Raw genomic sequence first — 16535 nt, 5'->3', positions numbered from 1 at the left:
GGGAGCATCACTGAGAAACGTTTGCATACACCATTAGGACCAGCTCACTACTGGATACTGTAGGGAGTACCTGGCTTATCAGGGAGAGCCCGTTCCTTCTCCACATCTCTGCAGCAACCTGAGCAACCAAGACAAGGCATCGCAAAGGATATTCCACTAGCAGCTCCACTTGAAATTCTTCCTAGAATTTAAAAAAGAATAATAAAAAAAAAGAAAAGAAATCCAGCAAGAGTAAGTCTGACAGTCATTTTAAAAGTGTAAGTCCTAATAAACGAAGACACATTGACAGCTGCAAAATAACTTGTATGTGTCATGAAAGTTAGAGGATATAATTTTAGGCTTTTTCCTTCCCAGAGAATAAATCACAAGAAGTCGGGGCAGAGGGGGAATCTTACAGGAGAAACAAACTCGTGCAGTCTTGAGATGGTTCCAGTCTTGCTTAATCGTACATGAAGACCTACAAAACCAACATGAAAACATTAGACAATAAGTCAAAATCAGTAAAGATTCTCCTCCAAGCCATTCTAAATGCTAGCTAAATCATCTACAACTCGCAAGAATTACAGAAAAAAGTCAAATTTTATTTAGGAAAGACTTGGTACTTTTGTTTGGTGGGGTTTTTTTGTTTGTTTGTTTGTTTTAGATAGTAGATCTATTACATTATCACTACAGTTCTTACTAGCCTTACAATCCATTATTTTATGAACAAATCTATTCATTTAATGATTTCATTAAAACCATTTAAATTGAGACGCTAAGTAGTATTAGCAAAATTTTAATTTCACGTTTAAATCATGTCAGTAATAACTGAATTTCAAGACTACACGGCTTAACAGATGGTATCTTGTGATAAAGAATCTACAGCTTAATAATAGCATATGATTTCATTTGTATTCTAGAGAAAGTGGCGATCACCCACTGCTGTGGTCCTTTGTATTCTGACTGGAAATCTGTCCTGGCATGCTGCAAGCATGTCTTTTAAGAGGAGCATTTTAACAGTCCTAAGATGTATGTGGCTGGAAAATAAATTCAAGATACAGTAATAATGAACATTCATTTAGGCAAAACGGGTAGAAATAGAACCACATAAATCCAAATAGTCCAGGGAAAACAGAAGTTCTCATTAAAACACAAAACTTTTCCTTCTCGCCTGACTTTCTTATCTCTCTCCCTTTTAAAAAATGTCCTCCAACCTCCCAGGCAAATGTTGTTCTTTTCTGGGAAAACCTTCCCTTAGGGGGACATCTGAGGAACATGGTTGCCTCACCATGAGAATATCAGTAAGTCAGAGAGCGACTGATCTGTGAAGCACTTCATCTAAATGCTGTCTAGAATAAAGAAATAGAGACGGATAATAAAAGTAATTCAAATAGCAATCAAAACAAAACACACCACCTACCAGCAAGAGTCCTAGACAGTGGTAAATGTATGCTGACAGGATCTGCAGACACTCTGTAAGGTCTGCTCTCCAGAGTATGGCCACACAAGTGAAACACTGTCTTTTCCCGTGAGCGGCCATTTGTGCTGCACCTCATCACAGCTTTGTGACATTCACTGTAGGCTCTGAGTAACAACTCTTCCTAGAATTTAAAATAAATGCATAGCATTATATTCAAAAATCATATATATGCACTGAAATTCCTCACTTGCTTTTTCTGATGGTATAAACAGTTACTAAAAGTCCACAATATAATTACTACTCTGTTTCTTAATACTGAGAAGTACTGAACTGGAGCAGTGGAGCATCCAACTAAAGCTAACAGACTATGCTTCTGTCCAAAAAAGCTGCTCTGTCAAATGCTCTAAAAATCTATGTGCTTACTTAAGCTGCAATATTTCAATATTTTGTGTAGTTTGCACCCCAAATTGGATCAAGAAGTTCCTGAACTGCTGTAGTTCTTCCTGTCTCTCCTACTGGGGGGGGGGGGGGGCGGACACACCAAAAAACCCACCACAAAACCTACTTCAAAATATTACAATATTTTACAATTTCCTCCCTTCCCCCAGCACAGAGATGAGCTCCAGCACAGATTAAGTCTACTTACAGTGCAATTACCCAATTAGCGCGGTTTCTTCAGTCCACTTTTGCAATTAACAATGAACACGATGTGCTTCAAAACCTTAGAACTTGACAGTGATACCATGAACCTAATTCTCAAAATCTGATTATTATTATGAATTATAAGAAGTATTTTCTGTTTATGATTTGCCTGACACCCTGTGCAGCCTTGTCAGCTAGAAAATTATATTCTTCTGAGATCTCTTCTCTCTTTGTCATACCACAGATTAATTCTTTCAGACTCTTCGTGGAGATCTGCATTGAACAATACTGAGCTTTTTTAAAAGCTGCTATTTAAAAAACACTCAGGATTATTCACAAAAGGCACCCATGTACGAATCCCAGACAACTGACATACTTACATCACAGGCACACCACTCCTGGAACATCAAAAGAATGTTCTTGAGCTGCATCTGTATAGCAATAGCTGCTTCCCAGTCAGGGTCCACCTCAATGTGCTGACCAATCTGTCTTTTTATCTCCTCCATTCCCTGAAATGAAGATGCAACAAACCACTCAAGCTAAATCAGTGCTTGTAGGCTTAAAACAACGCAAAATCCCGTATGGTAAAATAGAGGTTATTCAGACACATGTAGCTAAAATTACACAAGTAATATTCACCAAAGTAAACACTACTTTTTCACCCACCCAAGACCGTGATTGAAGAATTTACCATTTTAATTGCACGTTTATACCCATGACATTGCTATGGATAAAAAGAAGTGCTGTAATATCTTCATAACAGTATATTAGAAAGAAATTATTTAAACGTGTTGTACCTGCATGCAAGTTAGAATCCTTAGGAAAGAAACAAATCCTTCTAAAAACCGCGCCCTCAGACGGTCTGTCCATAATGTAGGCTTGCTGACTAAAACATACCTGTCCCCAAAGAAAACATTATCATCTTTTGCTCAGACTTTCCTTCCGCTTATGCTTGTATTTAAAGTGTTCTTTGCATAAAAATAATCAACTGCATCACCACATTACATCACCCTCCCCATCTCAAACTCCTCTTAAAATTGTCGCCAAACGCTAGAGTTGCTTGGTGTAACTCCATCACTTGAAATGAAAAGATTTGGGTTTTTTAATTCCAAGGTATTTGGGGTGGTTTGCTTTTACATTATTCAGTTTATTAGAGAAATTTGAGACCTGTGAGAGGGGAAAATGCTAAGCAGATGAGGATTATACAGCTTTCCCAGAATGATAATGAATAGAAGCCAAATTTCCCATACTGTCTTACAGCAGGTATATTTTGTTTATTAATGCAACTGTTATATGGAATGGTATCAGTGAAAATAATCAAAAATCGTCTTTATAGAATATAATTTTAGTATTGGAAAATTTTTACGTTTCCACTGAAAACCAAAACATTAAAGTTTCATGTGTGTTTTCGATGGGCTTGGGTTTGTTTTTAAAGCAGTTTTATCATCAGATTCCTGAATTGAAACACCTCATCTTACTGCCAATTTTCCAAGAGTTGCTCAAGCATCTCAGTTTTACACTTACCTGAGGTCATATATTACTGCATATACCCGGTTCAGTTTGTCCTGACTGTAACCTTGGAAGTTGAACTTGTCATTTTTGTCTAGGTACTCTGGAAGCACTTCTAGAAGTGTCTCTGTAATGGTGGTGATTACATTCTGCTCTTCAATAAGATGTCGGGCCTGCAAGAAGAAAATTTAAAATTTTTCTTCCGATTTTTGTTGAAGAGAACTGTCAAATTTTTCTTTGAATTGAGTCTTTTTGATTAGGAATTATTTTAAGCATTTGTAAAGAGTCCAAGCTACAAAAACTCCTACAGTATTTATTATGTATGAACACAATTTCTATAAATTTAGCATGTTTGTTCACTCTGACAGCTTCAATGTAACAGACATGCAATTTTTTTCCAGAAGGATCATGTAGAAAAGGACTTTTACACTAGTATTTCAGGCAAGAAACATATAACCTTTAAAACCTACAGGTATGCTAGCCCCTCCTCACCCCATCCCCCCCAGGATTTAACATATTTCACCCGCACAAAAAGACATGTAAGCACTTTTTCCCCCCGCCTCCTCCCAAGTTTTTAAAGTTACATAAGAAGGTAAATGCGAACAGTAAACGAACACAGAAAGTTAATGCAGAAAACAATGCTGCAGAAAACTTATTTGCCTTCCCTCTGTCTTCTGTAATGAATTTTCACATGAACTCAAGCTCCTGCTTTCATATTGGCCTTAACAAATTTCAAAAACATTCATTTTCAACTCAGCAATGCATAATAGACTCTCTACCAAGTACAACAGCCTGCAAAGGTGGTACTGCCAGCAATTCTCAAATTTATTTCACATTTCTAGTGGAGACAGGCTGTACGTACCAGAGTGGGTACAGTGAACATCTGAACCGAGAGTGCTGTCACAGAGAGAGCTCTATCATGATCATCACTGATGTATTCTTTTTGCAATGCCTTGTAATACTAGGAAAAGAGAATATTGGGGAAATTAAATAAAACAAGTGTTCTTTAAAAACATTTACTTTTTTATTTGCAAGAATTACATCTCAATGTCTTTCCTCCTTTCTAATAGACGCAGTTCAAACAACAAAACCAGCACAATGTCCTCAATGCACCAAAGCAATTAAATATGTGCCCCACTGCCTTAATACTGAAGATAAGCACAAATTTAACTGTTCTGCCAGATCAAAACGAGGTTGTTTTTTTTCCTCCTTTTCCCCAATAAAAGAAATTCAATATCTGAAAAAAGGATCGATAAAGACATTAACTTATTATAAAACAAGTCTTCCTCCTGCAGTGAGCTGCACAGATAGTTATTCAACAGCTGTCTATAAAAGATGTGTACAATGAGTAATGTAAGTCTTTGTTTGCTTTGTTTCAGTCCAGAGAAAACCATGAGTGTCAGTCACCTTTACCAGGATTAAAAAGTCTCACCCTAAAACAAAAACCTCTTGGTCTTAAGTTTAGTATATTTCTGAACTATTGTATGTAATTTTTAAAAAGAAAGACCAGTTTCGGTTGCAGTTCATCTCCCATTTCAAAAGATACACAGAATACTAACAATACTGCATTCAACATGAGCATATACACCTACACGATTATAAGGAACAAACCAATGATGTTGAAAGTAACACACTCTATAAAGGCTGAGCTAGTTGTTGAAGCTCTGCTTGTTGAAAAATTCATTATTTATACTGAAACAATTTTCAGGTTTCAGGGAACTTTTACAAAGCTAGTAAAAATTCATAGCATAAGTAACAAATAGCTATTTACCTTCACAAATTCCACAGCAAAAAGTTTTTTGTATTCCATTTCCATGAAAAAACTACTGAAGATAAGTTCATGAAGAACCTTCCTTGCCCCTGTGAAAAGCCAATACAATGCACATCACTTTATTGTGCTAAGATGCAGCTTTTTGTGTAAAAGAGGAAGAGATTACTAAATTATAATTAAAAATTATTAAAAGCCTTGAAATGGTTATGAAGTATATTAAAAGAGTTATTCTTTTTTTTTACTTTATTTTTAACATTTGTTGGTATGTATTTAAAACACAGGGTAAGCATCAAGTCACTAACAGGCAGGCTACAACTTGTGAAAAGATTCTTCAAAATACATAAAGCAGGAAAACTTTAGGAGGCAAATACATACACAAAATAACAATTATCTCAGCTGTAAAAAAAAAGTCTGTATAAAAACCATAATATAAAAACTATAAAGAAATGTAATTTCACCTGCATATCACTTATTTACTTTTACACATTTGTTACACGCATGAAAAAATAATTTGCCTCTTCAGTTTATAGCAACATAGGTACACAAACCTTTATGAAGTTTTGCATCCCATAGCATCAACTTGCTTATGAAACATGGGTTTTCAGATCCAGCTTCTTCTTTGAGACATATTTGACAAAAGATCTGGCGGAAGTCACCTATAGGGATAAAACTATTCATTTGTACAAGAATGCTTCAATAATTAAATGATAGGAGGAAACAAAATGAGAATTACAGAATTATGTTCTTTAAGAGAAAAAAAGAAGGCACTTAAGTATGAGTTATTTTTTAACAATTTTTTTCCTCAGTGATACTCCCACACACTCTCCCGTTACTAATTTCTTCCTATTATTCTTACCACCTTTATTTAATAAATCCAGTGACGCAGAAGAGTTTTTTGAAATGAAAAGCATTTAGACGGCTTTGCAAAGCAGATCCATAAGCAGAGTTCACCACAGAAATGTACAGCCTAGGCAGATCTACACTGGTCCCTTCCTTGGGCGCTGAAAGTCAGTCTTTTGTAGAATTTCAGAACATTATTTTATATTTTCTTGCATCTATCAGTAAATACAGTGCTTGATGAAGCAGTTTTGGGGATCACCATATCAGAGTCATGGGTTACTACCATTCAGAAATGAGCTCTTACGTCACTAATTTCAAAAGGAAAAGTGGAATGTCATGAATCAGATTCCTAACAACCTGGAAATAAAGAGCATTGAATGCTTCTTGATCAGTATTCTACCACTTGAAGCAATACCAGGAAAACAATGGGAACCACCAGACCACCAAGGTGTTCCAGCTGAGTACAGAACATCAAGCCCTTAAAGCATCTATGTATATAATCCAGAAGAACAAGGACAAGAATGTTACACTTCAATCTTTGTGCTTGAAGACTCTCATAAAACATATTAAAGTATCAGTTAACTTATATCAAAATGCTGCACCCAACAGAGGAGGCTGCTTTTTAGCTTATCTCATCACCTAAAAAGGTAATACTTAAAACCCTGTAATTCTGGGGATTTGCTGGGGCACTAACACCAACTTGTCTATACTCACACAGAGTCAACAGATGAATAATTAGCTGTCAGTTGGTGTTTTAGAGTAATCTCATAAAATTTAAAATAATAAGAAAAAGTTATCTAGAAAGAAAAATGTGGATAAACCCCAAACTTTCACTAGAAATCTTGAAATAAACCACACAGTCAAGAATTTGTACCAACTAAAAGAACTGTCTGAGGAACTCAGACCAGCAAGAAAATATCATCAGTGAAATAAAGTTGAAAAGAACTGAAAGCTAAAATTTATAAAATATTGTAAAGAAACGCAAAAAGGTACAATTCTGATATAAGTATCTCAAGGGAAAGATTGGAAAGTAAGTGTTCAGAAAAAAAGGCAGGAAAGTCACTTTATTATCCAAGCTTACAAACTGGCTAAAGCAGACCAACAGATTTACCCTTTCAAGAAGGAGAAAGAGCAAAGAGCACAGCTTAATCTATGTATATTTGTATGGCAAGAAGAAATTCTATAATGGCTTTAGTCTGCCAAAACACAGGTAGGACAAAACCTAACAACAGTCATCAAAATTAGATTGATCCAGAAGTCATCTTTAAAACCATGAGCATCATTAAATACCAGAGCAATGTTTGAAAGCTTAAAATAGACTTTCCACTACTGGACAAATGTTTAAATTAAGGCTTTTGTTTGTTTGTTTTACTGACGCTATCTAATTAATCACAGTTATCAAATCTGAAGCAGGAATTAATTCAAGCAGAGGATGTATGCTTTACACTGATGATGTTCTGCAGCTTTCCACCACCGCTGGGTAAGGCAGCTTTTAAGCAAAGAAGTCACTGAAATAGGGCATGTGATGCTGAAACTAAGGATAATAAAACTTCTAGAGGAACAGACAGAGCTCAAGCAGGGAAAGACATTTGTTTCAGTAAGAAGGAAAAGAAAAGTACTACTATTCATAACCATACCAATGGATATCAGAAGCCATACTACTGTATTTATTTATTAATTAGAAGGAATGTGAAAGTATTTTAATAAGGGAATATCATATATAGTACAGCTAAAAACATTTTTTGAGATAATTAGTCAGCTAATTACTGACGTAGCAGTATTGTAACAAAAATCAGTTATGCTTACTTGAATAGCTCATGAGTTTGTTCAGCCAAGAACCAAGGCGCAAGGCAAACTTCTGGTGAGCCATAACATCAGCATGCAGAACCTCCACATGAAGTGGTCGTTGAGAAACATTTTCAGAATGCCTCTAGGAGTCAGGTAAATATTAATAGAGATAAAATAAAGGTAAGATGATTTTTCATATTTGTCTTTACCACTCATTACCTCTCCCAAGCAGATGTTAATGGCAAACCCTAACAAAAATGAAATCAGTTTGACATTTTATTTCTGAAGATACTTATTTATCTATACCAATTGTGGTGGGGTAAATTCACTTTCAAAAAGTTCACAGGCAGGATATAAAAGCATGGAAGTACTAAGTTAAAGACTACAACAGACAAGTAAGTCTTCAGTATTAATAATGATGAGGGTGATTTGCTTGTTTTTCAAATGAGAAAAATATTTTAGGAAGTTACCTTGATTTCTTCTTTTGCTTCCTGACAAGAGGTGTAATGTCCTGCCTTAACAGCTCTACGACCCTGTTTAAAGAAAATATCGAGCGTGAGACTAACATATGACAAAACGAAAATGTCACAAGCTTGATCCTTGCTATGTTTTTTATGAGAAATGGGGACCAGCAACATTCATGGTGCTTATAGATATCTAGAAGCAAATCAAGATTAACATAATTATCTTTAGAAAAAAGCTATTTCAATTAAATTAACAACAGAACAACAAAGTAAAGTCTGGGTATCTTAATATTATTAGATGAGGAAAATTCATGTACACTAAGTTACTCTGCAACATGCCTTTCTCTCTCCTCAAGCTCCAGCACCCCAGAAACAAAAACTCTATGATCAAGAGACTAAAGTAGCACTACTTAATGATTAAAAAGTTACTTTCTCCCATACACAGAATGAACTAACCTCTTTATCTATGGCAGTAGTATGCAACTGGGCTTCACCGAGTTCGCAGCCAAGTGCCCTTTGCAGGCTATAGATGACATGATCGTAAGAATGATGTTCATCATTGAAAAGGACACAGTAGTAGCTGTCTACCTTCTCTCTACTGGAAAAAAGCCAACAGAACACCATACAAATAAAAGTAAAATCGTAAATAGTGTCCTATCCAATACAAGCAACAGCTCACTTGGTAGCTTGAGAGAAACGTCAAGTACAAAAAAAATCATAGAAGAAAATCAAGCATGGTCTTCATGTCAAAGACACACCCAAAAATTCCCTCACCGTGTATACCAGAATAAGCCATAGAAATAACGTATGAAGGACAAAATAGATTTTAAGTTATTTGATTGTTCCATTACTATTCCTCTCTCTGCCATTTAAAGATCCCATTTGTCTTTTTAACATGACATATAACAAACTTTTTCCATTTTGATGGAGGACAATCACATGTTACTTTTTCCATGAAGTATCAAAAGCTTTTCTCTATATAACTGTAGGTCAGAAATGCTACAGTGCTGTTTACAGGGATTTTGGCACTAACATATTTGCATGAGCCTAAGTATACCGCAGGCAAAATTATTATGAAAGTTTCTAATGCCTTGGAAGAGAAAGCGGGAAATACTCCCTACCTAATTGTGAGCTCCGGAGGCAGTTCCTTCTCTTCTTCCCATATAAGCATATCTACAATGTATTTTATCACAGCGGGAAACACTCTCCTAGAGTGCTCCATAATTTCTTCGTTCAACTGACATTCAGAATTCTGTAAGACATGAGATAATATTAACATGGAAAAGAAACTTAAAAAATTAAAAAAGGATTGGTAGAATACCTTATTACTATATTTGTTTCAGGAAATGAGCCTTCTCGTTATTTTCAAGCAAATTAATCTCACCCAATTTCTTCTCTTCAAAATTATTTCATCCAAAGGGCTCTCAGTAGTATTCCAACAGTTTCATCTAACTTTTTATACACATCCAGTTTTTATCTAGGAATAGTCTATGAAAGGTCTCACCAAATGTGTTAGGAAGCTTCAATTATTGCTTTTTTTTTTTTTTTAAAAAATGAAGCTGGTTAACAGTTTTCTGTACACCCGAAGATATTGAAAATTTGCAGTCCAGACCAAAATTATTCCCCTGCATTGCTTGCTCTTTTGTGAGTGTATTCTGTCAAATGTTTACGACAGCTTAAAATCATGTTTTTGAAAAATTCTTAAATCAACTATAGAATCATATTTATCCATTTATGAAGCAGATTGCTTTAAAAAAATAAAAATTCAAGTGAAATCATGTTGTATCCATAGGATGTAAAACCTAAAAACATAGTGGAAGAGAAGTAAAAATGCATTAACATGGCCAATTACTTACAAAACTCTGAACAACAGTTTTCTGACCTGATAAGCACTACAAGAATAATTTGGATCCAAACATACAATCTAAAATGTCTGCCAATGAAATCATGGTCTATAAATATCACTGTGTGTACATACTTAAGTTTGAATAAGCTTGTGGTAGATCTTGGTAATTAAGAATACAAATGTCTGGGCTATTTTTTTTTTCCCCAGATTGACAAAGCTATCATTATCCTACAGTTTGGAGCAGAATGAAAAAAACTTAAGTGCTAAGAATAATCTAATTGAACGCAGTCGTAAATATACTAATTTTTTCTTCCAGTATTTCTTAAGAGTTTGGCTTTTTAAGCATTAACATATGGCAAGCAAAAATGATAGAGCTGGAAGAAAACATGAAGCTGTGCGTAGAGATACTCAAAACAAGAACCTTCTGGCAAGACATGCTACTGTCCTTCAGTCTGTAGAAGAAATCAAAGGAAACTACATCAAAGGATTTATAAACTACTAAAAGTGGGGACTGAACTCATAAAAGTAGTGGAAAGTTAAATGATGCAATGCCACCTCCAATGCTACCCACTTTAATAGAAGTCACAGTAAAATGAAATTAAGATACAGCTAATGTAAATTGAAAGCATAAGAACAAAATTTCCTCAGAACTATGCCCAAAAATGCCTAATTATTTAAGCTTCAGGTAGAGCTTCAAATAATAACATTGTGGAAGAATGAACAAAGCGTGTTCAGATATCAACTTTTAAAAATAACTAATAACCTAATTATTATTTTTTTAAACAAACATGCCTGGGAAGTATTTTTACCTCATCTCTGACATAAATTCTTAAAATTATCTGTTTTTAAGGATAAATTCTGGCAAAAGGGTTTTATATTTATATATTTCTGGCATAGCAAAGACATTAATTTGGAATCAATAGGGAACAGATGACTCCTAAAAGCCTGGACTGGGGATTCTAAAGTGAAGGATTGCTTTTCTGAGCCCCATGTTACATACATACCAACAAGTTTTGTAAATATCTCCTCATTGTAAAACTTTTTTTTTTAAATAAGGTTCAATTAAGATTTTTGTAAGGGTACTGCATTTTACTAATGCTCACCTCTTTATCTCAGAAATGGTAAAAGCTCCGGTGCCTATCTTTCACATGGTAGATTCAAACCTGTCCTCTACTGAGGGCTCATTTTTAAAAGGTGGTAGTTCTGTAGATCATATTCTAAACTTAATCTACCTTTTAAAAATAGCAGCCAGTTTCTAAGCACATTTTTACCATGTTCTGCACAGCAGACAAATGTATTGCGAACATATCCCTCTTCTTATTTGCTCCTACCTGATCAGAGTAAGTTTATAAACACCTTAGTATGATACATCCTCTGCACTTAAGCATAATTAAAGGAACATTGGTCAGGATCATCAATAAAAGAGTGCTTTTTGTTTGACAAGCATGTGATAAACTTCCATACTATCAGAAAACATGCTGGAAGAGAAATATGCAAGACTGTTCCAAATGTGCTTTGCAACTCATTTCTTTTAATAAGCACTATATGCTGAGAAAATTCCTACATTATGAATGTCCTTGATTCTCAAAACAGAGAACAAACTATGAGATAATCCAAACATCCATGAGTCTCTTCATCATAAAAAAAAAAAATCTCTCGGACAAGTCTTCTATTAAAACAGGAACATTGTCATGCAATGCAATCTAACAAATAGTTACATATAGTATACATTAATATACTGATCCGTTTCATTATTGTAGTGGTTGTATATCTGCCCTATTACTAGAGAGTCTACATACACTGACTGCATAATAACTACATCTACTGACAACAAAGAACTATTACAACAAGTAACTTTCTACTTCTTCAAATTCAAATAATTGTCTGTTTTTCATTATTCACTACTCCCAGGTAGTATGTTCCAGTTTATTCTTGTGCAATCTACTCTAGATGAACCTGCTCTGGCAGGGGGGTTGGACTAGATGATCTCCAGAGGTCCCTTCCAACCCCTGCCATTCTGTGAGTTGACAGCAGTTGTAACACAGCTTTGGACTAGCACAACTCCATGAAAGAAGTGATGATCAAACAAACTCACTGCAAACCAACCAAAGACCTTATGAGAGACTGGAAGAGAAATATTACTCGAAGCAGCATGGGAGGTTCCCCATTTCCTTATCATCACAGGTATGATTACAGTTCTCAATAATCTGTAAAACCAAGAGATACCGCGGTAGCTGCTGTCATTCCTGATATGATCTATCCTTTAACCTTATCTCCATTAGATACAAATGACCCGAAAAATATTCTGAGCAGCTTATCTTCATCCAAACAGAAATAAAATGCTATGGACTGAATGCATGCAGTTTCCTCTCAAGCTTTGTTTGAATACGGCTTTGAAAAAAAGCCCACAAAATTTGGACAGTGCGATTTTAACAAGAGTGAAACAGTTTTTGGGTAAAATTTTTTATAAAGGTTTTGGTGTTTTTCCTAACATTTGGTTTTGAATTATTTCATTGTTATGAAAAAACTGTTCTAAAGGAAAGGGAGGTAAAAAGCCAAATATGCCATCACAGATGCAAATACCAGATCTGCAAGATCAAAATCTGTACCTTGCTGATAAATAGGTTCCCCAGCAGGAAGTAAACGTTGCATAAACCATTTTAGGGACTCTGACCAGAGTTGTTGGAACCAAAAAAATAACACCATTCTCAGAAGTAAAGTGCTGAAGCAACTGTTTTTTAGATCTCCTACAGAGGCCTAAATTTTAAATCTGGGAGATACAATCTATGTTGTTTAGAATCTCTTTGTTAAAGTTCTTAATGTGCCTCATAGGTCCATGTTCATACAGGTATTGGTGTGATTTTTTGTGAGCCATCACAGGTGAAATCCATAATGTATGCTTGCTACTGTCTGTAAGACACAAACTGGTCACCTGAGGCATAAGTAATATCCCGTATCTAGGAGCAATGGAGATACTTTGGCTGGAAACAATTTTCAAGTGAAAGAACACCTAATGCTCAACTGAGACCTGAACATTTTGTCTTAAGACCATTGCTAAATTCTCTTCATGATGTGACACGGACCCCTCAGCAATCTGCTAGAAATCTGATACTGAGCATCTTGTAACATAAGCTTTCCATAGTATCCAAAGGTGGCTTTGAAGCTGGTAGACACACAAGCTTCTCTACCTTCCCGTATGTCTTTATCAACAGTACCAGGAGTCTAGCATTGCAAAACAATACTATTTTCCTTCAGAATGCAAGGACAAAAACTAATACTTCCCAAAGAGGAACTGTTTCTGGTTTCTTATTCTGGAAGCACCTCTAGAACATGCTGGAAAAACATATAACGTATGTGATAATGGCAACAGCAGTAAAATTAACCATACTGCAGCTATTTTGTGGTATTCTAATATTGTGGAAACAATCTGGTTCTCTTGATTACAGTTTTTCGTAAGTAATATGTAGGTATCAGCTGCAGATATGTATCACATGGCTCAGTACTCGGGGATAAGTACCGCACAGCAGAACAGACTTTACTGAAGTAGAAGCAGGTCAATATTACAGTGACAAGCTCCAAATGGTAATCAGACAACCCCTTCTTGGAGCTTCAACTATTTTTATTTCTGAAATCCATTAAGATTCATGGTTTTTTGAAGGATGAACCAGTCAAGGAAAACTTTGCCTCATTTTTCTGTAAGACCAGTGTTCTTTATTTCTATTCCATTTAATTTTTTTCCAGATCCTAAAGAGAAGTACTTTTGCAAAAAAACCAGGAGGAATTAAGGGTCTCTTTGCAACGATGAATGGTAAGGGCGTTTTTTGTCCTGGTTATCTCAGAATGTAGGACTCGAAAGAAAAAATTTTACCTGAAGCAACTGATTTGCCTACATTCTTCTTGAGAACTACTTATAAAATGGCATATTTCTCATTAATATGCTGCTTTATGAGGTACAATAAGCCTGAGACATCCTGAGGTTACTTTTAAAGCATAGCAACTTATTCTAGCCATAGTGACAGATCACATACCAGAATTAACTGACAAAAAAAATTGTTCACTAATGCAGTAATGTGGAAAAGAGAAAATATTATTAAAATCAAATACTATACCTATTTACTAACCACTGGGAAACCAATTATTTATAAATAAGAACTGAGTAATACATATAGCACAGAAAAGAGCAGAAACTCCTATTTTAATTCCTAATCAAAGACAGAAGTGCACAAGACCGGTAGATGGAAGTGTTCTATTGGTTTTGCTTTTTGTTTGGAGACAAAGGATGGACAATATACATGTTTGACCCCAATAAACACCTTGACCAAGGAAATCCTGATTCAATTCAATTGGACCTGCTACATAAACATACATACTTTCATATACTGGAATAAGCACTTTTTAAAAAAAGACAATATTTATTCTTTCACTTTAAGCAATATTCTTACTTCTTTTGCAGAACCTGATGCTCCAGGTTCATGTTTAGTACACAGCGGTCCAGCCTTCCATGCCTCTGTATCCCCACAGTCACAAAATCCGCCTCCAGTGGAGCTATGCATCTGTAAAAACGTGTATTTCAGTCATGAAATATGCACGTAAAAAGCAAGAGAAAAATAAAAATGTGCACTATTTAAGTCAAACACAAGTATCAATAGCTACTTACAAAATACAAGAGGCACTGCATAACCAATGGACTTGTCACAACATATTTTTTTCTTTTTAACTAAAAGTTAAAAGGAGACTTATCAAAGATGAGGCGGGGTGGCGTGATGGTGGGGGGGGGAATGTAAACTTTTTGAACAGAAAATACAGGAGGAAATACAGTTGCCGCTGCAAAAAAGTATGCAAGTAAAGTAAATTTGAGTATTAAGTAAATTTACTTAGAAAGTAGGTGAAAAAGCCTATGACTGATAAATAAGCACTTCATAAATAGAAAAATAATGATTTCTGGTTTTATGAGCAAAATTATAGCAAAGATGCTTAATGCCTTCTTTACAAATTACTTGGTAAAGTTTGAAAATAATCTAAACAAGCATGTGTGTATATTGAACAGGTATTTAGTAGTACCTCTACACCTAATCAAAGAAAATAATATATAATCAGCATCTACATACATTCTTGCAACTTTAACTTTGCATTACACTTTCAGAAAAGTACAAATTTTGTATCATTTTGGCAAAAAATTGAGACAAAACTCAGGCAAAAATAATTATCTTTAGCTTAGTCTAAATCCCCAATCCTAAACTAATTATAAAAAACACTAAGTGACCCAATAAAAAGACATTAAAAAATTTGTTATTTACTTGAAACGTTTTAAAATAACCTGATCTAATTAGATGTGCTTGGAACACGAGGCTGGACTAGGTGACCTCCTTAGGCCCCTTCCAACCTAAATTATTCTATGAATCTATAAAGAGCATAATCTGTATTCTGTAGAATGCATCTTTAAAATGGAAATGCAGCAAATCTGCTCCCATCTGACTACCTATTTCCATGGCTGATGTTTTGCCCAAAGTAGTTACTGAAAAACAGGGAAACGACAACAGCTTCTCAGCCCAGCTGTAATTCCAAACTGCTCCATAATCACTATTGTCTGCTTTCCCTGATTTTCATCTTACCTCTCTGTAAAATGTGTGTGTGCGTGGAAGTTACATTTGCACCGTCCAAGTAGTTTTGTACATCTTTCAATCAATACTTACTATACATCTTCAGATCAGTATACACAGACTCATACAGAGGGGCGGAATTTTGTATTTTAGTCCCAGTTAATTTTGAGATTCTTACAAACTATCTCTCATTAAAACATACCCACTTAAAGGGGATTTATGACCAATTGATAATACAAGTAAGACATCATGTCAACAAATAGAAGAAATAGCTGCAAAAAAAATCCAGCCCACTTTTTGGTTATGAAAGTTAATTAAGTTGAATACATAAAGTTTCTGTACATTTTTTTGCAGCAGAGTTAGACCAACTTTAAAAATTACACTTAATATATTGTTTTCCATTTCTGCATCCAAGGCTATTGACATTACAGAGTTCTCAATGAAGAGGGCAAGCAAAAATAGGGGCTTGGGAAAGAAACAGTAGGTGACAGTTTAGTCATCGAGTTAGCTAAAAATTATTTAAAAGATCCTTCTTTAATTAAAGCATGGGAACCTCTCAAAGATAACACAGATTTGACTCAAAGAGAATCAAAAGGATATCAGAAAGAGATGATCCAGTTCTAGAACAATCTCAAAAAAATTGATGCTTGACTTTTGTTTTAACTTCATCATAGTC

The 16535-nt window shown here is 35.1% G+C and overlaps 1 protein-coding gene across 2 annotated transcripts in view; it reads right to left on the bottom strand.

Moving 5' to 3' along the window:
• UBR1 (ubiquitin protein ligase E3 component n-recognin 1) overlaps window positions 1–16535 on the bottom strand; it is a 67928-nt gene that overhangs the window by 35946 nt on the left and 15447 nt on the right. For both annotated transcript variants that reach the window (XM_063331803.1, XM_063331805.1), the window contains exons 4-17: window positions 14702–14812; window positions 9535–9665; window positions 8870–9011; window positions 8420–8482; window positions 7968–8091; window positions 5870–5977; window positions 5322–5410; window positions 4413–4511; window positions 3566–3723; window positions 2839–2938; window positions 2422–2550; window positions 1400–1580; window positions 396–457; window positions 71–181 (exon numbers count right to left, since the gene is read on the bottom strand). In XM_063331803.1, the coding sequence (XP_063187873.1) occupies window positions 71–181; window positions 396–457; window positions 1400–1580; window positions 2422–2550; window positions 2839–2938; window positions 3566–3723; window positions 4413–4511; window positions 5322–5410; window positions 5870–5977; window positions 7968–8091; window positions 8420–8482; window positions 8870–9011; window positions 9535–9665; window positions 14702–14812 (1608 nt within the window). The remainder of the gene's footprint in view (window positions 1–70; window positions 182–395; window positions 458–1399; window positions 1581–2421; window positions 2551–2838; window positions 2939–3565; window positions 3724–4412; window positions 4512–5321; window positions 5411–5869; window positions 5978–7967; window positions 8092–8419; window positions 8483–8869; window positions 9012–9534; window positions 9666–14701; window positions 14813–16535) is intronic.

This window comes from Chroicocephalus ridibundus, chromosome 4 (assembly GCF_963924245.1).
Source record: "Chroicocephalus ridibundus chromosome 4, bChrRid1.1, whole genome shotgun sequence".
NCBI lineage: Eukaryota > Metazoa > Chordata > Aves > Charadriiformes > Laridae > Chroicocephalus > Chroicocephalus ridibundus.
Note: the sequence above shows the minus strand (reverse complement) of the source record. Positions and strands in the feature narration are given on the sequence as shown.